Genomic DNA, 27,904 nt, shown 5'->3' with positions numbered 1-27,904 from the left:
CACTGCCACATTTCTCTTCATTTAACCCAACTTTTAGGTAATGAAATAGCAAATGAATCATTTAGTTTTTGAATCACCTAATCAGTGAAATGATTTTTGAAATATATAGGTGAAAGCTCCAAGTTCACATTTTTAATTCTTTAGAAGACATACAATTATATACAATTTATAATTAATACTTTAAATCTTCAGGCATCTGGAATGACTCCATCAATTCAAAGTTTTTCATACTCATACTGTAATTAGTATCAAAAGGCACAATAATGCCAATAAATGATCATAACAAATGATGGCATAATTACACCTCTCTATATTTTTAACTTCCTTCTTATATAAATATGCATATATTTAATTAAATGCTATTTTTAAAATGAGTAAGTGTATTTATAAGTATCTAAAAGTTATTTTAAATTAAGTGCACTTATTACTAAGTAGTAATCATTGCTGTATTCCTGTAATAATTTTAAATAACTAACCATAAGCAACATAAACAATTTCTAGTAAGAAAAATACTATAAGAATATGAAATGACATTGTCTTAGAGCTTTGAAAAAGCAGTCCAGGGAAGTGACTTGATGATCACATAGCTGATAATTAACAGAGGTAAACTTCCAATCCAGGTGTCTCAACTCCCAATTCGGTAATTTTTCTTGCATGCCAAATCCAAATTAATAAATTTAATCCCAAATAGAGATAAGCAAAATTATCATGAGAAAAGAAATATCTAACTCTCACTTGAATACTTAAGCTGTAACATCATAATGCCTACATGAATTCTTATGTTTCGAAACAAGTTAGAGAATTGTACCCAAAAGAGAGAAGACCTCAATATCTCAAATTAACACTGTATTCTACCCAATTTGCTATCCTACACAGTATAGTGACTACCATGATCCATTACCAAAGTAAATTATAGCAAGCTTCTTCAGCATTTATCACATCACTAATATTCACAAAGAAAAAAATATAAGGTGATTTAATCCAAACACAACTCTTGACAATACCAACTCCTCCAAGAAAATGCTGAGAGCTATTGGTTTCTTTCTAGTTTCAATGAAATAGTCACGACAAGTCATAATTGCCTATGATCACAACAGAACATATCCTACACATGGTGCCCCTGAATGAATTAGAAAATGTAAGGGGAGTGAAAAAGTGGGAGAAATTATGCAAAAAAGTAAAAAGAAAGAAAAACAAAAACATGTTCGGCTCATCCAACAAATTTCAATTATCAAAGAATTTGCCCCATCTTAGATGTATAGATGTATTCAAAACCAGGTGGCAATTTTATGATATACATTGAGGCTGACACTATTTTAGAAACAAAATAAAGCAGACACATTACCTAGAAGTTCCAAATGATCAACTGAAGGTTCAATTCCAAATTGTGGTTCTTTTTGCAATTATTAAGCTATTAAAAGCAAGTGGAAAGTTTGAAACTCACTCCAAATCTTGACACATTATTATTATTATTTTTTTTTTTTTGGTTTGTCATATTTTAAGAACTTTATTTGCCTAAAGAACAATTCAACCCGAGCTGCTTAGATCACCTGGCTCTTTATCTGTGTATAGTACATTTACTTGAAAACAGGAGGTGATAAAAACATCCACCAAGAGAATGAAATGGTATTAGAAAATAATAAAATATTTTAGTAGCTTATTCATCTGAAACAAATAATTAAATGTTTCAATAACTTCATTTGGACTAGAAAACATGTAACAAATTTAAATTAATTCTTTAGAAGTGGGGTTATTTTAATTTGCAGTTGTTTGATGCATGATAATTTTCCCAGGTTAGAATGATTCATTTGACAAGTGAACTAACTTTAAAGCTAGAAGACAGTATCTCCATATCTTCATCTTTAATATCATAGGATGGGTTTTACGCATTCATATGTGCAGTTTTCTCTGTACCTAACAATTTGCCTTTTTTATAATAAATCAACATTTACACAAACAACAATTAATAGGTAAGCCATGAGCCAGGCTGGTATGGCTTACTGGTTGAGCGTCCATCTATGAACCAGGAGGAGGTATTGGTTCGATTCCCAGTCAGGGCACATGCCCAGGTTACAGGCTTGATCCCCAGTATGGGGTATACAGGAGGCAGCAGATCAATGATTCTCTATCATCATTGATGTTTCTATCTCTCCCTCTCCCTTCCTCTCTCTGAAATCAATAAAAATATATTATAAATAAATAAACTATGTTGTAGCCAGATAAGACATAAGAAATGACTTGCAATGTAATTTATATATATCAATTATTATTCTTGAGCAAAATTTCAAATTCAGTGTTAATTAGGACAAGTAAATCAAACCTTGAAAACCTCTGTAAAGCCAAATATCTTCAGATTTATACTAAGGAATAAATGCCAGTAGCTATCTGGCAGCTGTTCAAAATGCTTCTATATAAAATAAATAGATATAAAAAAAATATATATATATATATATAAATATAAAAAATATATATATATATAAAAATATATATATATATACATACACACACACCAGTATATGTATACATACACATATATAAAGTTTACATATATATTCTAAAAAATAAGTATGTTTTCCAATTATAGAACATATTGAAAACAATCATACATTATATAAAACTCATGAAATATGCAATAGAAAAATGTTAGTTACATATATAAATCAGGTTGAATAAAGTGCCATCTGTTTCTGTTGGCTGCTGGCATCCAACACATGGAGTAGTGAGCACTGAAAATGAGTGTTTTCCCTTCTTATCCATTGGCTGTAGGGTTTATTTTTATCTATTTTGATTTATATTAACAGGGTTAGGAAAATATGTGGAAGAAGCAAAAGAAAATCATGACCACTATAAATTAAAATAACTACAAACCTAAAAATATAAAATAAAATATACGTTTTATATAATAGGTAGTCCTGTAAAACCCTTCTCACAGATAATGGTATATTCAAAATAAATAAAATCCTAATGCTTTGCCCATTCTTTATTCCATACTCTTGGAAATAAAGAAAAATGATGTATTTCCAAGAGGCAAAAAACACAGTAGAAGCCTTTGGGTTCCAAATAAGATTCCTTAAAACCCACAGTGAATCTCTTCCAAGTGAGCCAAAGTGAGTTAAGTATGGTCCAGTTCCACCACAAAAATTTTGACAGGATTTCTTCTAAGGATGAAAGACAGAGGTTATATAATCTGTTTAATGTCTCAAAAGTCACCTTGAGTCTCACAATAGACTCAATAATAACTGATATGTGAAGCCTCCAAATAAAACTTTCTTCACAGAACTATAATAATTTAATTAAAACAGTATAAAATAATAAATAAATTAAGAAAAGAACACAATACTTAGTAACCTTTAGTCATTTCAGTAGGGATGAATCCGTCAAAAAAATTGCATGTATAATTAAGTTAAAATTAAATTTAAAAAATATATAATAAACACATTCCAGATTTTCAAATTCTTAGGACTTAAGCTCTAACTTTGTTAAATAGGATGCCCCTTTGTATCTGTACAACTAATTTAACAACAAATGTAGTAAGAGTAGATTCTAGGATATTTGATTCTCAAGTGAAGACTGCCATTTGGAACAGGTTATTGACTTACAGTGTTAAGTAAGATGGAAAAGAGATTCAAGTCTATTTCCAAAATAATGATCTATAAGAAAAAGTACATCTTGAAAAACAACATGGTTTCAGTCAAAGCTGCTAAAAAATATTTTGACTTTATAGTGTAAAAAAGGATATATACAAACAAGAGACAAAATATCTAAGACAGGAAGATCTGACAACTTCAAAGACAACAGAAGATGATGCATGTGTGTAAAAGACTATGGAAAGATAGGTCCCAATAAGTCCTTTGGCACTTGTATAAAAGATGAAAAGTTACCACATGACACAGAATGCAAAGAAAATGAAAAGAAAACCTGAAAGCTTTCAAGTTACATTAAAGTTGTTAGAAAATATGCCCAAAAGTACAAACATCAATTTTAAAGTAACTTCAAAGGGGACATGTGTAAGCTAATTTGTATTTTCTTCAAAAGTAATTTACTTGCCTAAAAGCGAGTGAAAAGCTTCCAAATAAAAAATACAGAGAAAATGTCTAAATAATGGGTACTTAATCGGAAGTATCCCAGACTGCCTTTACAGTAATTCTCTAGTTTTACCAAGGAAATATGATTAACATACAAGAAGAAAGGGACCAATTTCCTCCTAACAATAAAGGGCTAGAAAAAAAGTCTTCCACAGTACAGTGGCTTCAAATGCATAGCCATGGTGGAAGATGGAAGAATTTATTTGTGAAATACTAAGTACCTGCTGTGAACCAAACCTTGTGGTAGTTCATGGATACAGAGTGGTAAACAGGACAGCTCCTGTCCCTGGAGTTTCAGGTCTATGAGTCTACACAGATACCAAACAAATAATTACATGAATAATTACTTATAAATATCATAAATGCAACTAAGGTGAAATAAAAAAATAAAATCATACTGCTCAGATCTTTCAAAATCACAATAAAAATTGTTCTTAAATTTAAGAATCAAATTTTAATACCTTTCATAATGATATAAAACTCTACATTCGTCTTAAAGATGGATATAGAAAAAATGCCTAATAAACAAAATAAATCTCAAAGGAACACATTTCAGTGTGATGCTGACAACCTCAATGAGTTTGGATTAGCAAGAGTATAAAAGAATCAAGAATGGTAGCAAAAGCATTATTAAAATGACTATACAGAGGATCCATATAAGATACTAGAATTTTAAGTGATAGCAGAAGGTACTGGGGTAAATAGGTTGCCGGGTAACTATGAGAACAAAGATAACTATTGGACTAGAAATGTTAAGAAGGCCCCACAACATCCTGAGCTCAAAGGAATCTTGATTTTTATCAAGGTTATTTCACATACACCTTAATATTAAAATTAAAAAAATTTATTTCATCTAATCTTCTCTACCCAATGCAGAAAACCCTTCAAAAAATATCCCTTATAGTCATATAGCTTTAACTATTCCAAAGAACAAGCAGCATGTTCCACTATAAGATAGTTCTAATTGTTGGGCCCACTTTTACTGTCTGAATTTATCCTAGCATTCATGTAACAAAGATGGGCTGCCTCCTGCATGCCCCCTATAGGGGATCGAGCCTAAAACCCAGGCCTGTGCCCTAACTGGGAATTTAACCAGCAACTCTTTGGTGTAGGCACCCAACCAACTGAGCCACACAAGCCAAGGCTAAATTATTAAGATTTAATCCCATTAACGTCTTCAAAATTTTGACAAGATAGTAATGTGAGAGGCTGAGGCCATCAAAATGCCTATTATAAAAAAGTTGTAAGAAAGATGGCTACAGGTTCAAAATTTTTACACTAAATTTTATGGTAAAGTTTCCAATGCTTTTACAAGTGTCTGGCTTGCTGTTACTTTAAAAATTTTATCTTACTGCCCTAACTGGTTTGGCTCAGTGGATAGAGTGTTGGCCTATGGACTGAGGGGTGCCAGGTTCGATTCCAGTCAAGGGCATGTACCTTGGTTGCAGGCACATTCCCAGTAGGGGGTGTGCAGGAGGCAGCTGATCGATGTTTCTCTCTCATCGATGTTTCTAGCTCTCTATCCCTCTCCCTTCCTCTCTGTAAAAAATCAATAAAATATATTTAAAAAAAAAATTTTATCTTACTAATACCCATGCTTTGGGCAACAATAACAGTCAACTATTAGTCTTTGTGGCTCACTCAATCTTCTCTCTTTCTTCTTCTATTTCAGTACAATCATGTTACCCATTAGGGAATTTAACTATATCTCTCATACGGACACTGTACTTTCTAATTTACATTACATTTACTTGACAGTCAACTTCCTATTTCCTAGAAGGCATATAACATGTCTTCATTTTGGTATTCTATTCATCATCTGTTGCACAGTGCCTTACATTATTATAGTTCCTCAACAGAAATATGTTTTAAAAAATTAACTTGATCATGGTTCAAGAGTAGGACAAGCAGTCACAAGCAAAGATTACAGAGTATATATATAATGACCTGGATTTTCAAGCATCCAATTTTTACTACTTAACATAAAGAACTATTATTCATTCCTATCTGGTTTGGCTCAGTGGATGGAGCATTAGAATGTGGACTGGAAGGTCCCGGATTCAATTCTGGTTAAGGGGACACGCTTGGGTTGTGAGCTCGATCCCCAGTAGGGGGCGTGCAGGAGGCAGCCGATCAATGATTCTCTCTCATCTTTGATGTTTCTATCTCTTTCTCCCTCTTCCTTCCTCTCTGAAATCAATAAAAATATATTAAAAAATTAATGAGGGAAAAATCCTCAGGTGAAGATTTAAAAAAAAAAAACTGCTAAAAAAATAAATAAAAAGGCAAGCCACAGACTATGAAAATCTTTGCAAAGCATATATTTGCTAAAAGATTTGTATCTAGGGTATATAAAGAACTCTCAAAACTCAACAAGAAATAAACAATCCAATTTAAAAATAAAAGAACTATTATTCAACTCAGGAATAAATATGACCAAAGCACTCAGACAAAGGATAATTGCCTACAATTTTGACAATTGTGAAGAAAACATAATATAAATCCATTTTTCTATCTATTATAAACAAAAGTTCACCTTCAAGTACTATCTTCCCTTTACTGGACTCTGAAGGTTTATCCAAGAAAACAAAAATACACTAACGATCAAATCAGTGAAGCTAAGAATTATGTTGCATGCATCAGAAGTTATGATCTACCCTCTAAGTACTGTGAGATAAAGCTGAAAATTTGCAAAATCAAAGTAAATGAAATAACTGTAAACTGCTGCCACCTACAAAGATGTGAAAAATAAAACAATTAAGTTTTAAAACTAGAATATTATAAAATCATAAAATGGACTATGTGATACTAGACAGTGAATGCTTCCCAGTTCAGATAAACAACAACTACAAGATCAATGGAGTTACAGAGTTGTTTTGGCTGAATGCTAAAGAAACAACCTGGAAAGGTGGAAGGACAAATACAGTACTTGAAACTAGTGAAATGGAAGTACTATAATAAAAAACTCATAGTTGAAAGATGAGAATCACATAACATTTTACTAATTCAAGAAAAAGTTTTTCTTAATCCAAGTAATATATGAAGTATGGCAGTGATTTTCAACTTTTTCCATCTCATGGCACACATAAACTAGTTACTAAAATTCTGTGGCACACCAAAAATTACACTTTTTGCCAAAAATTACACTGACAAAAGAAGTAAGTATAATTGTGACTCATTCACACTGCATGGCTATTGTAGTGGCTGTTGTCATTTTTTATTTGACAGTCTAAGAGAAAAGAGGTCAGTGCCCCTGACTAAATAGTCAGGTACTGCATGTTTTAAAAATTCTTGTGGCACACTGGTTGAAAATCACTGAAGTATGGTGATCTTATATTTGAAGGTGGGCTAGGTATATTAATGAATTCACTGTCCTATAAAAGCTCTCATGCGGGAGAAGAAAAGCAATTCTCCCAGTACAAAAGAAGTTGAATTGTATTATGATAAATGAGATTCTAGTCCCAAAGACTAAACATTTTCATTTCTATAATAAATGAAAAATGTATAAAAAATTATCCCCATTTGTTATCAATGGCTATCAATGCAGAAGTTAAAACTACTAGTTTTCTCCAGAATGTATAATTAGACATGAAATTTATTATTTTATAAAGTGATATTACTATATCAACTGATGTAGATTCAAAGAAGCAGCTCAACCACTAAAAATAAATTATACCAAAGCCAATTTTTTAAATAAACACTGGCAACCGATGGCAGAAGTTATAGGAATTGTGAAGGAATTGCTTAATGCAGTCAAAATAAAAGGGACTCTCTCTGACAAAGTCTCTAATGAGAGAAGTCCTGAACTCATTTGTGTAGCTTCTATAAATACAGGAAGAGTGAAAGAAAGTCACTGGGGTAACAGAAGCTGACGTACCATCTATCACAAGAACGTTTATTTTTAAAGATTTTTTACTTCATTCATGTTACTCCCTTTTAATTAACTTTTTTTAAGAAGAAAAATGAGAGAAAATCTGGGATTCAGTCATAACTGAATGGCAAACATTGTGAAGGCTCAGCTGAAAGTATATTCAGCAAGCTAGGAAAGGAGTTAACCCTCTCTCCATTTTAAATACAGCTGGGCCTGAAAAAGCCCAGGTTCACTTCCTTTGGCTTACACTCAGGTAACATCCTCTTGCTATTTCATCACTCTTCAATTCACTGTCTGCATTCATGCTGTCAGTGATTCATTTAACCACTTTATCAAGAACTCACTGCTTGCCTTGCACAATGCTCAGAGCTGGGACAGTATGAATGAAAAAGACAATATTGCAGTCCTCAAAGAGGAAAGAGAAGGGGCGGCGGAAAGGAGTTCGCAAATGTCACTATTCAGAGCACCTACCCATGTGACAAGCAAGCACTACGTTAGTGACTGCTGGAAACAGCAGTCAGGCACTAGGCTAGATTGCCTGTGGTCAGTCTGGCACACATCCATCTCCACCACGACCACAGCCACCTCATTTCCCGGAACTCCCTTCCTTGTATAGTCCCATGTCAGTAACCTCAGATTTGAAACGGAGAGGGAAAGTGAAGGTCACTTTTCTCAGGAGGTCCTGGGACTCTCTGCTGCTTGGCTTTTTCAGCTGCTGCAGCCTGTGGACCTTTCATTAACTTCCACATCACAGTCCTGGGCGGCTTTGCTGACTTCCCCACAAATTCATTTTCCACCAGCTCACCAGGGCTCGTCAGGCTGAGATCTTCACTGTCAAGTTCTCTGACCTAATGCCAGCTCCCACCACTTGCTCCATGCTTCAGGATAAATATTTCATCGACGATTTCTCTGATGTTCAGCAGAGCTCCCCCAACCTATGGTGACAGCTTTCTTAACATCCACATTAGCCCCTAATTCTCCACAATGACTTTTCATTTTCCTGACCAAACCCTTAGTCACTAAGCTGCTGGAAGTGTGTGGAGACTCGGATTCTGGCCCAGGAGAAGAGCTAGTCATTTTATCTAGAAAGGCAGCACAATAAAGTAGTTAAAACTAAGTTTGACTTATGACTTAGAAGCTGCATGTTTTTAGGCAGTTAGTTATTTAAACTCTGCCTCAGTTCCTCAGCTATAAGGAACTGATATTAGTAACTACTTCATGAGGTAGTTATGACAAATGGATTAATACTAAATAACAGATAAAGGTAAATAAAATATGCTTTTCATACTTATCCTTCTTTAGACTCAGTCCTCCTATTTGTATCCAGTAATAAAAATAGAGAATAATGGGTACTGAAATACTGGAGATGGGGTACTTGCGAGCCAATCTAAGAAAATGATATAGAGTCATATCTCCAGAGCAGGAAACAATATGTGAAAAAGTTTCTGAAACCAGATCATTTCTCTTTTACTTATTAATATTTGAATATTTCTGTTTCTTTCATTATTCCCACACTACTTTTCCATATGGCTCATTGGTTATTTCTTTCTTATTTTTTTGACAAATATACCAACATAAATATCAGCTCATCAAAGTTCAAAATATGTGCCCTTGTATTAACGGCAGATTTGAAGCATGTGAATTTGGGTTGGGAGAGGGGAATGCTCACAGGAAACTCAAAGGAGATTTCATTTTGTTTTAAATTTTTTACAACTAAAAAGTATTCACACATTACTTTTATAGTAAAAACTTAATTTAATAATAAACTGCCAAAAATTGGCATTATTAATGCCAAATAATTAAATATAATATTAAAATATGATCAGAGATTATCTCCATGTTTGTATAAGAAGGGTATTTTCTGCCCTGGCTGGTGTTGCTCAGCAGTTGGAATACAGACCCATGCGCCGAGGGGTCACGGGCACGTATCTGGGTTGCAGGTTCAAGCCCAGACCCTGGTCAGGGCATGTGCAAGAAGCAACCAACCGATATGTCTTTTTTGCATCGATGTTTTTTATTTCTCTCTCTCCCCTTCACTTCCTCCTCACCAAGCTCTCAAAAAAATCTAAGGAAAAAATATCCTCAGATGAGGATTAACAAAAAAAAAAAAAAGGAAAGATATTTTCTGGAAGTATAGTATTTTCATTTTTACCCTTAGAGATAGGTCTTTTAACCCATTATTTTTAAACATCTAATCTTTAGTGATATAATTTTTTCCAAGTGGTTTTTCTGACTAATCTTTTTATCATCTTCAAGTAGAAAAAAATTTAAGAGAAAAATGTAATTCTGGGAATACTCACTTTGAAGAGCACCTACATCTTATGGAATTGGATGTCTCAAAATATATTGTATTCATTCAGGTTTCTATAAATCCTTATTAAGGAAACCAGAGTAAAATGAAATGAAAATGGACTTTCCTCAGTATCCAAATAATAAAAATATAGTAAGGCTTACTGTAGTCTATTCCCCATTGTACTCTCAGGCCATGATAAATGGAAACTGCCTGTCAGCAGGAAAAAGTGGATGCCATTCTTCTAATAGCAGTCTTGGTTGGCACAAAGGAGGCACTGGAGCACAAAGATTGACTCTGTGGGCCCATCTCTCTTAACAATGATCAAAGCATGTGATCAAATAAAAAAGATATTTGTTGCTTAATCAAAAAGCTGAGATTCAATAAGCTAAATGTTTTAGATAAATCTGGAGTGACTACTTAGGAAAGAAAAAAAATAGGACAGAAAACCATGAACTTTTTCAATTTCACTCAATTCAAAAGCACACACTCTTTTTTTCCCCCCACAGCAGGTTTCACAGTATTCACAATTTCGAGGAAGCAAAAGCAAACCAACATAGAACAACAGAAAAAACTTGTGGCTCATCTATATGCATGCTGTCAGTGTACTTATTAATTTGCTGCTTCTAAATGTTTTCTTTTCTTTTTGTTTGATTTTTTTTAATGTCAGATTCCTCAAGGTAGAATACCTTCAAACATTTTGTTAACTTCCACACTATTGCACTAAGATTGACAGGAGTGATGCTGATGCTCTTGAGCAAGCTTGAAAAGGAAAACTGCTCACACTCAAGAGTACAAAGAAAAAGAGTGCTGAATCTATATTTAATGTGAATGAACTCAGTTATATGAGATAGTAAGTTGACATGTGCCTGCATTCCCATGACACTATGCTGTGGAAATACACATGAACATTCTGCTGTCAGATTAGAACACCACATTCCCAACTATGCTACATAATAACCAAATATTTTACAACTCTATTTGTACCTCGCCTAAATGTTCTACAGACCTCAGTAAAGATGTGTTCTTAATCAGGCTATCTGGATCCTATTTCTATTTGCTTACTATCTATAAGATCACAGGTAAATTACTCAGGCTTTCTGTTCCTTAGTATGATTTTGAGTAAAATAGAGGTTATAATAGTTAAATACTAATTTTTTAAATGGGAATAGAACAAGGAACCAAGAGGGCGGCATAGGTAAATGCTTATATTGGCTGCCTCCCATAACTACATCAAAATTACAACTGAAATAGAAAACAACCATCATTCAGAACCGCTTGAACACTGGCTGAATGGAGGTCCTACAACCAGAGAAGTAAACAAGAAAGCACATTGAGACTGGTAGGAGGCATGGAGGTGCAGAACATGCTGGTCCGGCACCCAAGGGTGTTGATTTTTTAATCTGGAAGGAGATCGTCTCTGTGGAGGTTGCCTGTGAGATACAAAGGGTCCCAGCCCCACACCAGACCCCCAGCTCAGGTTTCCAGAGCTGGGAAGAGAAGTCCCCATAACTTCTGGCCTTAAAAACCAGCAGGGATTGTGGCTCAGTGACACAGAGGCGGCTGGAATCCCAGGTGTCCCTCTTAAAGAGCCAGTGCACAAACTTACACAGTACAGTTTCTTCCAAGCTCCAGCACAGGGGACCGAGACACATACTGGTAGGAACTGGATTGTCTGGCATCGGGGCAGGAACTCAGGGGCAGCTTTCTCCCATACAGAGGTGCTTGCAAGGGCCATTGTTCCTGAGCTAGGACCTCCCCTCTCCCAGGGTTGACTGGCAGCCATAACAGCCTGGAACACACTATTTGTTCAGACCTGAGGATTCCCTGAGACCCCACCCCATCTAATTTGCAGCCCCGCCAAGCTATTTATAGCTGCTTTTCCATATCATTGGCCTGTCCTGGTTCAGGCTTCAGACTTTGCTAAAATCTCTCAAACAAGCTGGTGACAGCATGTCCCAAACCTATCAATAAAAGACCCAAGACACAGCACTAGCATCAGCCTGCCTTGCTTCAGAGCTGGGCCTGGCCTCCTGGACAGCAACTCTCCCACTGTAGTTGCAGCTGGTTATCACAGCCAGTTGGCCTAGAGGTCAACTCCTCCCCAAGATGCCAACAGCAATCCAGGCTCAACTACAGAACTGTGAGCGCAGCCACAGGTCACCTATTGCACAAGGCCACTCTACCAATTCCAGGAAACAGTGTTCTACCTAATACATAGAAACAAACACAGGGAAGCAACCAAATTATATAAATACATATATTTGTAATATATATTATATATAAATAGATGTTCAACGTCATTAGCTTTGAGGGAAATGCAAAATAAAGTAATGATATACCATTTTATATGTATAACATTAAAGAGCATAAAAACAGTGGACAAAACAAGTTTGAGAGCAATAGTAACATTATATATGACTGGTATGAGTGTAAACTGGTTTGGGAAACAGTGGAATTATCTTACAAAACTGAAGGGGCAAATATCCTATAGTTAAACAAAGCCACATCTTAGTATATATACTCTAACTCCTTGTTACCATGCTGCAGGAGACATTTACAAAAATACTTAAATACTTTTTTCTGTTTATAAAAGAAAGATGCAAACAGCAAAACTGGCAATCTAAAGAACAAAAGATAAAATAAATAATGATCTATTCTTTCAAAAAAGAAAATCACACCTTAGTGAAAATAAATGACCAGCATGTATGAATCAAATCAATATATTGTTGGTCAAAGTATCAATAACAGAAGAAAAAAGTGTGACTCCATTCATACAAAATTCAAAACCAGAAAAACCATTTATTATTTATGAATACATACATTTGGAGTGTAATTTAAAAAAATAGATGAGAAATATAAATTTGAGGAAGGGGCTGACTTCTGTGCTAAATGGATGGGAATATGATTACCCAGGAATTCACAGTGGACTCCAAAGGCTTTAGTAATGCTCTATTTTTGAAGTTGCTTGGTAAGTTCATTATTAATAACAGGTATTCATTATTATTATGCTTTAGGTGGAATAAATAAACTATAAATTCTCAGGTATGTATTGTATATTTCATAATGTAAAACAATACAGTCCTAAAAATGACCTATAGCAATATACATGTTTCTTTCTTTGGCTCCTATGTATATGTTCATGCTTTTTCTTTCTCACCTCTTCAGTTTTGGCCTCAGAATTTTGTGATGAATACAATAAATAGGGAATAAATTACCGTGTTTCTTATTGGAATCTTCTTGGGTTCTGGAGGCATATCCTGTGGAACAAATTTCACTGGTTCCTTAATCTGCCTCCTTGATCGTTTGGTCCCATCTGGTAATGTTTCCATGGCCATCTCTGCTTCCATGTCACTGCTCCCAGCCTGGTCACATTCTGAGCACTGCCTATATAAAGAAAAAATATAAGTTCATACATTTATTTTTACCTCCTGGTGTTAGCATTGGTTTCTACAAATATAAAATTCAGAATATATAAAAACATACATTGTGAAGAATATATAAAAATACACATTGGTGTATGTGGTCACAGGGTATATAATGACTATACATACAGAAAGGCATATACATTCCAATAAGAATGGCAACAGTATGTATATACTTAAGGTAATTCCATGTACCCCTATAAATGTTATAAGAACACTAGAAGCCCAGTGTGCAAAATCGTGCGGCCCCACCCACCCATGCCAGTCTCTGGTTGTTACAGTGTTGGGGCCACAGGCCTTTCATAATATAGATATATAATAATGCTGCATGTTTAAGTGAAGGAACTAACATAAGAAATTCAGCATTTGCCGAAACCGGTTTGGCTCAGTGGATAGAGTGTCGGCCTGCGGACTGAAGGGTCCCGGGTTCGATTCCGGTCAAGGGCATGTACCTGGGTTGCGGGCACATCCCCAGTGGGAGATGTGCAGGAGGCAGCTGATCGATGTTTCTCTCTCATCGATGTTTCTAACTCTCTACCCTCTCCCTTCCTCTCTGTAAAAAATCAATAAAATATATTAAAAAAAAAAAAGAAATTCAGCATTAATCAAAAAGGTTTCCCTTTGAAAATCATGACTTTTCCTTAAGTGACATGTACTGTGATACCTGAAAATCTTTTATTGACCATGACTCTACTGTTATAGCGATCATATCCTTTAATCTTAATGATAAGCTTAATGATAAGCCAACTAAAAAACTCTGTAGAAATCATTTCTAAAAAATGTTGAAAAAATGAATGGGTCTTTTTATTAGTGACCCATACCATTTATGAAAGAGGAAATATAAAAACTTACTCATTAGCCCTAACCGGTTTGGCTCAGTGGATAGAGCGTCAGCCTGCGGACTCAAGGGTCCCAGGTTCGATTCCTGTCAAGGGCATGTACCTTGGTTGCAGGCACATCCCCAGTGGGGAGTGTGCAGGAGGCAGCTGATCAATGTTTCTTTCTCATCGATGTTTCTAACTTTCTATCCCGCTCCCTTCCTCTCTGTAAAAAATCAATAAAATATATATTTTTTTAAAAACTTATTAAAAGAATTTGATGAAGCATTTTTAAAAACATGGGAATGGGAAGAAGATAGCAGAGTAGCATGCAACAGGAATCTGTTTCTCTAGCTGGAATATAATTGCACTAGCCAAATCTACCTGATGTAACTATTTTGAAACTCTGGAATCTATTGAAGACTTGCAACTTCCAAGGAAAGGCTTGCACAGGCAAACTGTTGTTAATTCCAGTCAACTTCAGCTCTTGCCTACTAGCAGCTAGCCCAATGCCCATCCCAAGCCACATGGCAGGCAGTTGTGCATATATTCCTGCACTAGCTGCACACAGTAGCTCGGATCCAAGGTGGGCAAAACAAGCCCTAACTTCAAATACTGGGTTCTGTGCTCTGATTGCTACTTTTGATCATAGAAGCATGGACAAAGAGGTGAGTAACCTCCCTCTATTGCTGCAAGATACTCAATCTGAAGTGACTTCCAGAACTTAAAAGACTGGCATCTTTTTTCCCTCCGCCTTCATTTTTTTCTTCTTCCCCTTTTGGGAACCATACATTAAAGACTAGGTCATTCAAAAATAAGTGCAAAATAAAAATTAGAAAGTGACCATGCTTGCTTAGGGAAAAGCTCAGGAAAGACATAAGACTATAAGTTTATACCTCAGACAAAGACATCCCACTATAATCCTATATAATAAAAGACTAATATGTAAATTTTCCCCTCGACCAGGAGTTCAACCAGGGGGCAGGGCCGGCTGGCCAACCTCCTGTGTCCCTTATCCCACCCCTCCCCACCACACCAGGCGGGCCTGCCAGATTCCACCCATGCACGAATTTGTGCACTGGGCCTCTAGTAATTAATAATAACAAAACAGCAAACCCTGGAAATAGAGGAGAATTTCATTTCCAGAGTTACCACATTATTAAATTTAAATATCCAGTTTTTGACCAAAAAAACAAAGCTTACAAAGGCAAAAGTATAGTCCATTTAAGGAACAAAAATTAAGTAAACAGAAACAGTGTCAGGATACTTGATGGCAGATCTATAAGACAGACTTTAAAACAACAGTTATAAAGATGTTCACTAAGCTAAAGGAAGTTGTGGAGAAAGTCTAGAAAACAATGTATGAACAAAATGGAAATATCAATAAAGAGGAAGCCAAAAAAATAAAGCAAAAAGAAATCTGGAGCTGAAATGAAAACAATTGAAATGAAAAATTCACTTTTCATGGGAAACAAGGCAGCGTTAAGCAGGCATAAGAATCAGTGGGAATTATCAAATTTGTCGAACACAAAGAAAAAGACTGAAGAAAAGAGCAGAGCCTAAGGGACATGTGTGACATCGGCAGGCAGACCCACATTTGCATTGTGGAAGTCCCAGAAGGAGAAGAGAGAAAGGGACAGAGAGGATGTTCGAAGAAATTACTGAAGACTCAAATTTGATGGAACTACATGAGTACAAATATCTAAGAAGCTCAGTGAACACCAAGTTAGATAAACTCAGAATCCCACACTAAGACATTATCATTAAATTTTGCAAAGAAAAAAACACAGAGAGACTCTTGAAAGCAGAAAGAGAAATTCAGAATCGTCACACAGAATCCTCAATAAGATTATCAGTAGATTTCTTCTGCTTCATAGGTCGACACTCAACCACTGAGCCACACCGGCCGGGCAGTAGATTTCTTATCAGAAACTTTGGAGGCCAGAAGGCACTGGGTCCATGCTGACAGAACTTGTCAATGAGGGGATTTAGTCCCCTATGGGCTTCTGGTCTCAGAGGGTACTGTCATTTATGGGAGTATCCAGCCATTTCTTTAGTTTAATTTATACAGGGGGTACCTGGGTGGCCCTTCCAAGTAGCACCTTCTCCCAGACTATTGGGTTGACAGCAGACTATATATGGGATGGGATGGAACCTAACTGAGGGTTGAATGAGTCTTGGTTACAGAGTGGTCATTTTTCTGGGTTAAACTAAGAAACTGGATATTAATACCTAGGGCCATCATTAAATCACTTTGCATTAAGGAAGCAGGATATCCTGGCATTACCAGGAATTGTTGAGAAACTAAACAATCTTAGAGGTGGCAGCTGAGAGGTAGGTTAAAATATTGTTTTTTAGGCTGCCAGTCCTCCCTTATATTGGTACAAGCCAAGGATGTCAAGGGTCTCATATGTTCTGTTAAGACCGAATAGGTGACTCTTGTGTCAATTTAAAAATTAACCTTTCACCTGCTATGACGAGTCACCTGGGGTTCTTTTATAGTCACAAGATTATCTTTCAGGTGGAACCATCAGTTGGCCCTTTTTAGTCTTTTTCAGACAGGGCTATTATGGGTTCTGGAGTGCCTCTCTCCCTTCGGAGCTGCACAGTCCCTTTCTTAAATGTCCTGGCTGGTTGCAAAGAGAGTAAACCCTGGGGGCTCAGTCCTGAGGAGTGGAAGCCAAGGTCCCGGCTTCTGGGACATTGTTTGCTTCAATGACCCAGCTCTTTCATCTAAAGTTATTCCAGAAACTCTCATCCACTAAAACCAGAGCTTGCAGACAAGTGCATAATCCCACGTAGGGAGAGAACTACACATCTCCATGTCCAAGATCATGGCTTAAGCACCCTGGCCCTGGAGACTAATAAAATGGCTTTCATTTTAGAAACTCACTTAGGATACTTATTAATACTGCTGGCATTCCAATAAGATATAGCAGTACCTTCTTAAAATCTGGTTTCAAAAGCACATAAATATCAAAAGAAATACACTCCACTATATTCGAGAAGGGCAGACAAGTATGAGTGTCTCATGACAAACTGACAAAAGAACATTATGAAAATCAATCCTGTATAGTGGTGAAAAAAATATAAGTTTCCTAATACAATGAATAGAGGTAGCTTCATGAGATACAACAATGAGTAAAACACATGTTTAATATGTTTGAGAAACGCACAATGACTTTTTGTATAGACTACCGTTTAAGAATTTGGGGTTCATTCTTTTCTAAAACTAGAAAGGTAATTTGTATAAAAAAAATAACATGTCCATTCCAAAGATTTCTCTGTCCCATATTCTTCCTATTTTGAATCAACCTATTAAAATTTGAACATCTGTCCCTTGGACTAAAATTAAGAAAAGGATAGAACTCAACATAGGTATCATAAACTTTTATCAAACATCTGTAGTGATTCAATATGCCCAGGTTAAGGGAAAAAATTAACTAAGAAACATGCCAAATGTTTCTAGATTTGCAAAGAATAGTTTAACTTATATATAACTAGCACAAATGACAAATACCAGATGTAAAGCCTTCAGTGACACTAATTTAGAAATAAAATAGTAAATTACAAATAAAAGCATGAATACGGAGGCAAATTCTTGAAATTCCATTTCAAAACAAATAGAGCATTTGAGAAATTCTTATAATGAAGTAAAAGAAAATTTATAAACACACTAGACAGAATTCATGCCTTAAAAATCCACTAAAATACCAAAACAGCCTCCATTAACTTAAAATTCATTTCTCAAAAATAAGCTATTACTGTGTTATTCATGATACTATTATAAACATGTATGTCAGAAGCATTTTTATCACAAAAATAGAAAACAATAACAATGTGAGGTTATGAATATGTTAATTAAATTGGTTGTGATGATTATTTTACAATCAAATCATTAAGTTGTACACCTTAAAGTATATATTCCATTTTTGTAGATTATACCTCAATAGAGTTGAATAAAAATACTTATGGAAGTATCAATTTTAAAATGTGCCACACACTTTATTATAAAGCAATATAAGACGTCATCTTACACTGCTGAAATGAAGCCAACCCAATTCTAACATCTATATTCTATCCATTGTACTTACCAATAACTGTTTTTGGTCTTTCTTGGCATCCTTGTAAGAGGAGGGTCCAGACATCCAAGATGGTAATGGAGTTTACAGGTATCACACAGCAAAAGAAGATGCTGATCATGGTTCTTCTTACAAATTCCACAACTTTGAATAGAGACAGCAAATAAAGTATTAGAATAATAATTATCATAGTGGAACAGTTAATTGATAGCAATATTTTTAAATTTCAAAATTTTGTACTGATTAATTTATTTCTTTTGTTGAAGTCAAATATTTTTTCAAAATAAAACTTTTTGTAATGTCAATAACTAATTATTAATTCTAAATACTTTTGAAAATATAGAAAAATAGCATGGATCTAATATAAATTTAAATAGTGCTAGAGACAAACCTTTTGGAGCAGGGCTTATAGGAGATACTTATTCTCAACATCTTTATCTTAATTTTAATTATCACTTAAAACCCATTTAACATTAGCTAAATTTTTCTTTAAAAATATACATTATTAAACAAAAAATATAAATTTTCTACCTCTCTAAAACTACAAAGGAAGTATCATTACAAACAAAATTCAGTTTCTTTCCTACCATTAACTATAAATCTTTGAAAGAACCTCCAACATGTAAATAAGGTACTTATATACATAAGTCTCTTTTCCAAATCAGACTTTGCATCTTAAAAACATACTATATATATTTACTGCAGAGAATGAGGAGTTTTACTATTGGTGTTACTGTTATTTTGGATTTTTGTTTGTTTTTAAGGAATCTAACTTTTCTTGTGCAAAAAGGCAACTGCTGAGAGCACATGCACCATGTCCTGAAAATCTAGAGTATAATTATTTGTATTGGGAATGTAAAGACTAAGGGAAGAGCTGTTGAGAATCTAAAAGAGCTATCCATGTACAGAAACAGCAATTATTTTTGAATTTTTTAAATAATCCTAGGAAAAAAAAAAGGTCATACACAAAATTGTCCAGAGTAAAAAAAAAAAAAAAAAATCACCTAAATATCACCTAAATTTAGTCAAAAGTAAAAATTAACTGTAGAGATAAAACTTAGAATAGTTCCAAATGAATAAGTTTTATTTGGGAAAAGCTGGGTTGAGAATGTGTTGGGCTTCACACAGTACACTCAGACACTAATGGGGCTTTTTCCACATTTCAAGTAAGTTATTTGCTATTACCTATGGCGGGAGCCTTCAAACAGGAATGGAAAATAAGTATAAAGATTGCTACTGTGGCTATAGCTGCTACTTCTGAAAAAGGAAGAGGTTGTAGGCATAGTTATGTATCACATAAGCATATATGCAGTTTTACATGAATATTCACATATGTGTATGTATATATACACACAAATAAGTCTAGCATCTTCTAAACTTTTCTCATTTAATCAGTTACAATAAAAAAAAAAATCCCAGCCAGTGTGGCTCAATGGTTGAGCATCAACCTGTGAACCAGGAGATCACAGTTATATTCCTGGTCCGGGTACATGCCTGGGTTGCAGGCTCCATCTCCAGTAGGGAGTGTGCAAGGGGCAGCCAATCAATGTTTCTCTCTCATCATTGATGTTTCTAACTCTCTCTCCCTCTCCCTTCCTTTCTGAAATCAATAAAAATATATTTTTAAAAAGATCCTTTGAGCTCTGGCCAGTGTAGCTCAGTGGATGAGAGTACAGGTCCGAGCCCCAAAGAGTTGAGGGTTCAATTCCCAGTCAAGGGCACATACCTGGGTTGCAGGTTCAGTCCTGGACACCGGTCAAGGCCTGTGCGGGAGACAACCAATCCATGTGTCTCTCTCACATCAATGTTTCTCTCTCTTTCTCTCTCTCCTTCCCTCCATCGCTCTGAAAAGTATCCTCTGGTAAGGATTAACAATAAAAAAAGATCATTTGGGGTGGTGAACACAAATACAGTGTACAGATGATGTGTTGTAGAATTGTGCACCTGAAATCTATATAATTTTCTTAACCAGTGTCACCCCAATAAATTCAATAAAAAGGGAAAAAGGAAAGAAAGGAAGGAAGTAAGGGAGGGAGGGAGGGAGGGAAAAGAATATATTGTAATCTATGAAGGTATGGAAATAAGTCTTGACTATGTAAAATTACTATAATGGTGGACACTGTAAAATATTGAGCCAAAAAACCAAAAAACAAAATACGTCTGGAAAAAAAATTATCAAAAGTATTAAAGCTTAGCATAGAGAGAGAAAAATGTAGACAGGTTCAAATCTAAAACTTATCTTCATTACCCACCACTGTACAAAGGCAATAATTCAGGAGATTTTATATATATATATATATATATATATATATATATATATATATATATGTATATATATATATAGTAGCCATCAATACCTAAAAACACATGCAGAATTCTAAAACTTATTCAAGTAAAATAAAAATGCCTATTTATCTAATGTATTGTTTAATAATTTATAAAAATAATAATCTACATTATTTAAAGTCACTTTCCAATTCCCCAAAGAGGACTGTTCATTTCCATAAAGCTTATGCACATATATCCTCAGTTATTTAAAAAATACAAAAAGTCATTTCATATATCTTGTTAAGCGAGGAGTAGAAACCTCTTCTAACATGACACTTGAAAACATCTTTGATTAAGGTATGAATAAAAATAGTTTTAAATGCATTTAACTTAAATTCTGGTGTGGACATAATTCATTCTCAAATACTTGAAATATCCTGTCACTAGAAAGTATCAGCTTAAACACACACTATTAACCTGCCGTAATTTCTCTACTTGCCTATAAAGCACGGCAGGAAGGACAGACGTCCTCTGTGCGCCTCCTTCTTTCTTACTTGGTTTTCGCTCCTTGGGTGCCCGCAATATTGCCGGTATGTTCAGCTTCTGTTGGTGTGAACAGATGCAGTTTACGGCAACGTTTTCCCCTCTATGCCACTCAAGGCAACTGAAAGTGCTAGGATTGGGAGGGGGGATGTTTTACTAGCTATTACACCGGGAAAAAGAATTAAAAGGAGTTTTTGTTTCGCAGCTACTTCCATCATTTTCAGGGGAACACTAAAACATGAAAATTAAACTTGTCCTTTAGCTTTAGAAAGTGAAAGACAAGGACAAGCACTTAAGAACATTTTTAAAAAATGCACATAGTACCTTGACAAAAAGAATATTGAAGCCGTTTATTTTCCTCAATATCCCAACTACACTGGTGCTCCCTAGGTTAATTAGAAAAATTATCTTATTGGACCAAACTCTCCACAAAGCGAATGAGAATCTCTTTGGGTTTCTACTAATCTGTAGTATGCTGGCTTCTCAGACAGCAACCATCTATCAAAGTCATTTCTCAGTTGCCCAGTGGGCTGGCATCTGTTCAACCAACTGGAAAAAAGTGTCATGCAAGCAGTACAAATGAATTCTACCTCTGCTATGCATTTTATATTTGCACAAGAAAATCGGAGCTTCTGTTAAAAGTCATTTAATAAATGGAAATGCCGTTTTATAGCAGATTCTTACGAGACTAACTTGCAAATCAAGCCAAAAGATAATGCTAGCTTGGCAAATAAACTAGTAATAGGCTTGTACTCAACATTAACTTCTCTAAATATAAAATATAAAACACCAGCCCTGGCCAGGAAGCTCAGTTGATTAGAGCATCATCCCATCCTGATATGCCAAGATTATGTGTTTTATCCCCAGTCAGGACACATACAAGAAATGAATGCACGAATAAGTGGAACAACAAAAATCGATGTCTCTCTCTCAATCAATCAATTTCCCATATAATAAAAGGCTAATACACAAATCGACCGAAGGTAGAACGACCGGTCACTATGACATGCAATGACCACCAGGGGGCAGACACTCAACGCAGGAGCTGCCCCCCTGGTGGTTAGTGTGCTCCCACAGGAGGAGCACCGCTCAGCCAAAAGCCGAACTCACGGCTGGCAAGCGCAGCGGCGGTGATGGGAGCCTCTCCTGCCTCCATGGCAGTGCTAAGGATGTCCAACTGATGGCTTAGGCCCACTCCCTGACATTCCCCAAGGGCTTCTGGACTGCGAGAGGATGCAGGATGGGCTGAGGGACCCCCCCCGAAAGCACGATTTTCATGCACCAGGCCTCTAGTATATATATATATAAAACACCATAATCTTCCAAATATCCATCAACAACCTATTGATAGAAACAAAGGTCAGTTCTGCATAAGCAAGTATTCATTCTCAGCTTTTAAATTGTATTATTCATTACTAGGGGGCCGGTGCATGAAATCGTGCACGGGTGGGGTCCCTAAGCCTGTCCTGCGATCAGAGCCAATCGGGGCCGGGCCAATCGGGACCAGGCTGATTGGAGCCTGCCAACCGAGGGGGAAGAATAGGAGGAGGAACCGCAGGAGGTTGGTGGACTGGCTGGGGGGAGGGACCGCGGGAGGTTGGCTGGCCACAGGAGGTTGGCTGTGGGAGCACACTGACCACCAGGGGGCAGCTCCTGCATTGAGCATCTGCCCCCTGGTGGTCAGTGTGCATCATAGTGACTAGTCGACTGGTCATTCTGGTCATTCAGTAGTAACGGTCACTTTGGCTTTTCTATAAATAGTTAAGCCACATACATTCTATTCACAAATGCATCCTCAAAACTAGCATGTCACAATACATATCAGTGTATATTGCTTCCTAAAATAATATGTCTACACACATTGTATGATGAATTTGACTCTTTGTAAACCTGTGAAATGAGTATAATGAAAAATATCTTTTCTTTGAAAATCATTGTTCACAAATAAAACTACTTTCATAATGAAAGTACCACAGTGAGTCTCCATCAACCTTAAAAAATATAACTGAAATTACTTGAATGAATTCTTAATTTATGAATTATATACACTGTACTAAAAAAAAAAGAACATTCAAAGAAATCCATTTGGCAATGATTCTTCTTTTCAACACAAGCACAGGCTAAAAATGTTCAAGGGTAAAGTAATTTTTTCACAACTATAATAATACCTGCTGAAGGGGAAAAACTATACTTTAAAGTTTCAAAAACTATATCTTACACAGCTCAAAGGCAAATCAATACGAAAATGAATCTCATCTCTCCATTAGCCTTTTAAAATTTTACATTTAAAAAATTCTCACATCAATGTTTCTTTCTCTCTCCCTCTCCCTCTAAAAAAAAAAAATCAATAATATGTTTTTAAAACACAAAATGACTAAATATAAGAACAAGTCAGAAGAAAATATGACAAAGAATTTAAAACTGCTAAATTGAGGGTGGAGGGTGGGGAATGTGGTAGGAGTTAACTCATGCTTCAAATCTTAACTTCATCACAATCACAGGTCACTCAGAGCAAATGAAAAAATTTTTCAAACAAGACAGCTGTTAAAACAACCAAATTAACCTACAGGTTCTAAGGAGGCAGCTTTAATGCTCTAGATGTATTTCAGGCAGAAATCATTATCCAAGAGGATGAGTTGGCCCTAATCAAACCAAATTCTTCAGTTAGCAAAGTGACAGTTGTATCAGAGATCTGATTTTTGAAAATAAAATGGAGAACAAGAATAGAAGAAGATAGCAAATGGAAAGAAACTAACCTGTCCTGTAATTCTGCCTAGTAAGGCCCATATTCCTTGACCTTCACTTCGAAGTTTCCCATTCAGGTTTTGTAGTTCTTCTAAAGATTCACATAGCTACAATGCAATAATTCAAATGAGTAAACCATTAAAATGTATAGTAAAATAGGCAAAAATATAAATTATTTATCAATATCAAAAATATTTATATTTATACTCCATATAGTTTTAATATATCCAAGTTACATACCACTGAGAGATGTATCCAATTAGTTAAGAAGCCTCAACAAAATGTAAGCATTTTTCCTAATGACAATGATACCTACATTTATATATTGCTATATTTTACTATATAATTTCACACACATTTTGCTAATTAATTCTTGTGACTATCAAAAAGCATTTCTAGCATATCCCGATGAGGAAACCAAGAAACATAGGGTTTTGTTGACTTGGCCAAGATCATAGAACTAGCAAGAACTCCCAGGTCTTCTGAATGTAATCCCAGTATTCATTCTTTCACTGTTGTGTGGCTAATTATGGGATATTTCTTCCTAATTTTTTATCACTTAAAATGTTATCTAACAATAAGTCAATACCAAATGTTCATGTTACTTACTACCTAACATTTTAGCCACATCTTGCTTTTATATGATCTTTCTTTTTGAGCTCCCTCATCATTAGAATGAGGAGGTAGAATAAAAATTTTAACTGAGAAGTATTTTTTTTAATCAAAAGTAACATTACAATTCAAGATAAAAATAGTAATTTAATAAGAAGTTTCCAAGTTTTCTACAAACTTAGAGAAGTTCCACAGTTCAGGGATTAGGAATAAAGAATGTAGTCAAACTGTTTGGTCTCAAACACCACTCTATGACTCGAAGGCCTACATAAGCCTAAGCAAATTACTTCACCTGTTTAGGAGTTTCCTTCTCTGAAAATGGGCATAATCCACATTATACAGCTGTGTGGGAATTAAATGAATAAATACATGTAAAGTTCTTAAAATTGTGACTGGCACATAACACAGCAAGTGCCCAATAAGTGTTAGAGATGATCATGAAGACAATGAAGGATGGGAGTTGTAGGGAAGGGCCTAAAAACTCCAGAAGAATTTCTAAATGAAAAATAAGAAGTAATGCTGTAAAAATCACCAAAAAAATCATCAATAAGATCAATTATATTATTTGTCCTGCAGCCAACTTACCTTATTATATTCCACATGAAGCTTTTCTTGTTCATTCTCCAATTTATCCTTTATATTCTTTTGTTCAGCCATGTTTTCCTGAATTTGAATCATACGCATATTTCTCTCTATTTAAATTAAATATCCAATTTTACTTTAGTAGAAAATAAAAGCTGATATACAAAATACACAAAGGAAGAAGCTAGCCATCGAAATGACACATGGACAAACCTACATTGTTTAAAACGCTTTTAACTCTATGCACAAAGATATGAACCTAGCATTTTACAACAACCCACAGATTATTAGGAAAATAAATAAACATGCTTCTGCTTGGCTAATAAATTAAAAATATCAAATATTTTCATTAGCAAATTGTTTTCATTGAAAATGTGCATGCATCAGTGTCTATACTGACCAAAATAATAATTCACAAAATCAGCAGTGAGAGCAGGTTGCTTATGCTTTCTCCTTCCATCCACACTAGAACTAGTATCTGAATTGTCCACTGGGAAGATATCTGTGCTGATCCCCATTAGTTCTGCTTTCCGCATCAGTTTCCGAATGGCTGAAGCACTGCTAGTGAGTGGTCTGGGCAATTTTTCCCTTGGAACCCAGGCCTGGGGTCTGGTAGATCGAGCTAGTTCTGCTTTGGCACGATACTGCTGAAGCCGGGCATTGATCCTTGCCTATAAAAATATGTATACAAATTTTAAAAGATATTAAAATGGAATATACTCCTTAAAATTTTTATCTCCATGCTTAGAGAAAGTACAGATACTTGAATTCCCTATGTCAAGGCAAGAATAGCTATCCATGGTCCTTGAGGTATACTGGTCCTTAAGATATACTGTATAATTCTTGGGTTACAGTAAATTACGTCTACCCCTAGTAATAACTGTCCTACTCTATGATCAGAGTTGTCATAAACTAATTTGAGTAAGCTGAAGTTTCTCTTCTTAATAACTGCAATAGTGTCCATAAATTTACTTAATTTACATAGAAATACATTTTAAATGATGGGCAAACTGATCAAATCCTTTGCATAAACATCAGAACAGACTGAAAAAGATGTGGGTGACATATTGCATGGATAGGATAATTTCTTCTAAGCCACATTTCTCAGTGTATTTGGAAACATGCTTTATAAATGGCTGCTCTGTTGACTAGACGAGGAGCAATGTATTTAGCCACAAACTATACTCTCCAGTTAACTTAATGACAACCCATTTCCTAAATAACTAACCAAATTTCATCACTATATTTCATATGCCATTGGCAAACACACAGGAGATCTGAAATACATAACCTCAAATAAACATGAGTTTGGCATGAATTCCATACCTGTGCTTCTGGTGATAGCTGCTTCTCTCTTTCTTGTAAAGACATTTTACAGTAGGATTGTAGAGCCAAGTAGTTTTTCCTCTTCCACTTTCTATCTAACCTATCTGCATGTTGCTTGCAATAGGCAAAAAATGGGTCTGCTATGTCCTATATCAAAAAAACAGGGAAAGAAAGTAAACATTTTTTACTCCAAAAGGTTATAGAAAACCTAACACAAGAGATAATTTTTTAAAAACTCTCCAACATTATTATTTCTAAAATAAATTATAAAAGTAATTTATACACATAGTGATAAAATCTGCTTCTTTAGAAACTTAATTCTGCATGTCAATGTCAAATTAACAATATTTTTCTTTAAAGGGACTTATGGATTTAAAAATACTTAAATCAACTCTTATGTTGTATATTTAATCCATAAATTAAATATTAAAAATTCTGTTTAAAATAAATAAGATTTTAATAACCTTAAATAGAAATTATCATTAAATATCAAAGTTATGCATATATAAAGATTATAAAACAACAATATATTAAGAAAATACAGAACTAGCCAACAAGATAAGTGGGACATGTCCAACTAACTACCAATGCATGGACAGATTCTACCCAGGACAAAAATGGATTAGGAAGACCAGGCCCTGCCAATAAAACATTTTAAGTATCCCCTTTAACTCTTTATATAACCCTAAAACTTCATATGGCAACACAATGCTCTCACAGCCATCTTTCATAGTACTAGCCTTTTCCCCCCCTAATTTGAGGGAGGGAGGGAGGGAAGGAGGAAGGGAGGGAGGGAGGGAGGGAGGGAGGAAGGAAGGAAGGAAGGAAGGAAGGAAGGAAGGAAGGAAGGAAGGAAGGGAGGGAAAGGAAAGGAGGGAGGGGAGGGAAGAAGGAAGGGAGGTAGGGAGGGAAGGGGAGGGAAGTAGTGTGGGGAGGGAGGAAGGGAGGAAGAAAGAAAGAAAACAACTTATTCTGTCAGAAACAGAAATATTTTTTAAGTAAAGAGCCTAAAAAAAGTAATCTACAATGTGACTGCTAATGAAATAACAAGAAGTCGTAAGGAGGAGAAATAAAGATAAGTTACCCATAAAGTTTTTATCTAAGTTATAGTAAAAGGGTCTATTGGTAAGGTGGGGTTTTATAGCCCAAAGGAAAATGATAACATTAAAAACAAAAAGAAAGAAACAAATAAGAAAGAATATAAAGAGAAATAATAACTAAAAAAGAATCTAAGGTGTCCTTAACATAGAAAAAAAC

General features: G+C 35.2%; 1 protein-coding gene across 1 annotated transcript in view; it reads right to left on the bottom strand.

Moving 5' to 3' along the window:
- Positions 1-27,904, bottom strand: part of PHF14 (PHD finger protein 14) — a 142,233-nt gene that overhangs the window by 83,009 nt on the left and 31,320 nt on the right. Inside the window, exons 8-14 of the mRNA XM_081102811.1 lie at positions 26,648-26,794; positions 25,722-25,992; positions 25,325-25,431; positions 24,139-24,234; positions 21,339-21,442; positions 18,584-18,715; positions 13,465-13,633 (exon numbers count right to left, since the gene is read on the bottom strand). Of these exons, the coding sequence (XP_080958937.1) occupies positions 13,465-13,633; positions 18,584-18,715; positions 21,339-21,442; positions 24,139-24,234; positions 25,325-25,431; positions 25,722-25,992; positions 26,648-26,794 (1,026 nt within the window). The remainder of the gene's footprint in view (positions 1-13,464; positions 13,634-18,583; positions 18,716-21,338; positions 21,443-24,138; positions 24,235-25,324; positions 25,432-25,721; positions 25,993-26,647; positions 26,795-27,904) is intronic.

This window comes from Myotis nattereri (genome assembly GCF_964212035.1).
Source record: "Myotis nattereri genome assembly, chromosome: 11".
Classification (NCBI taxonomy): Eukaryota; Metazoa; Chordata; class Mammalia; order Chiroptera; family Vespertilionidae; genus Myotis; species Myotis nattereri.
The sequence above is the reverse complement of the archived record's forward strand: the minus strand, read 5'-3'. Positions and strand labels throughout refer to the sequence as shown.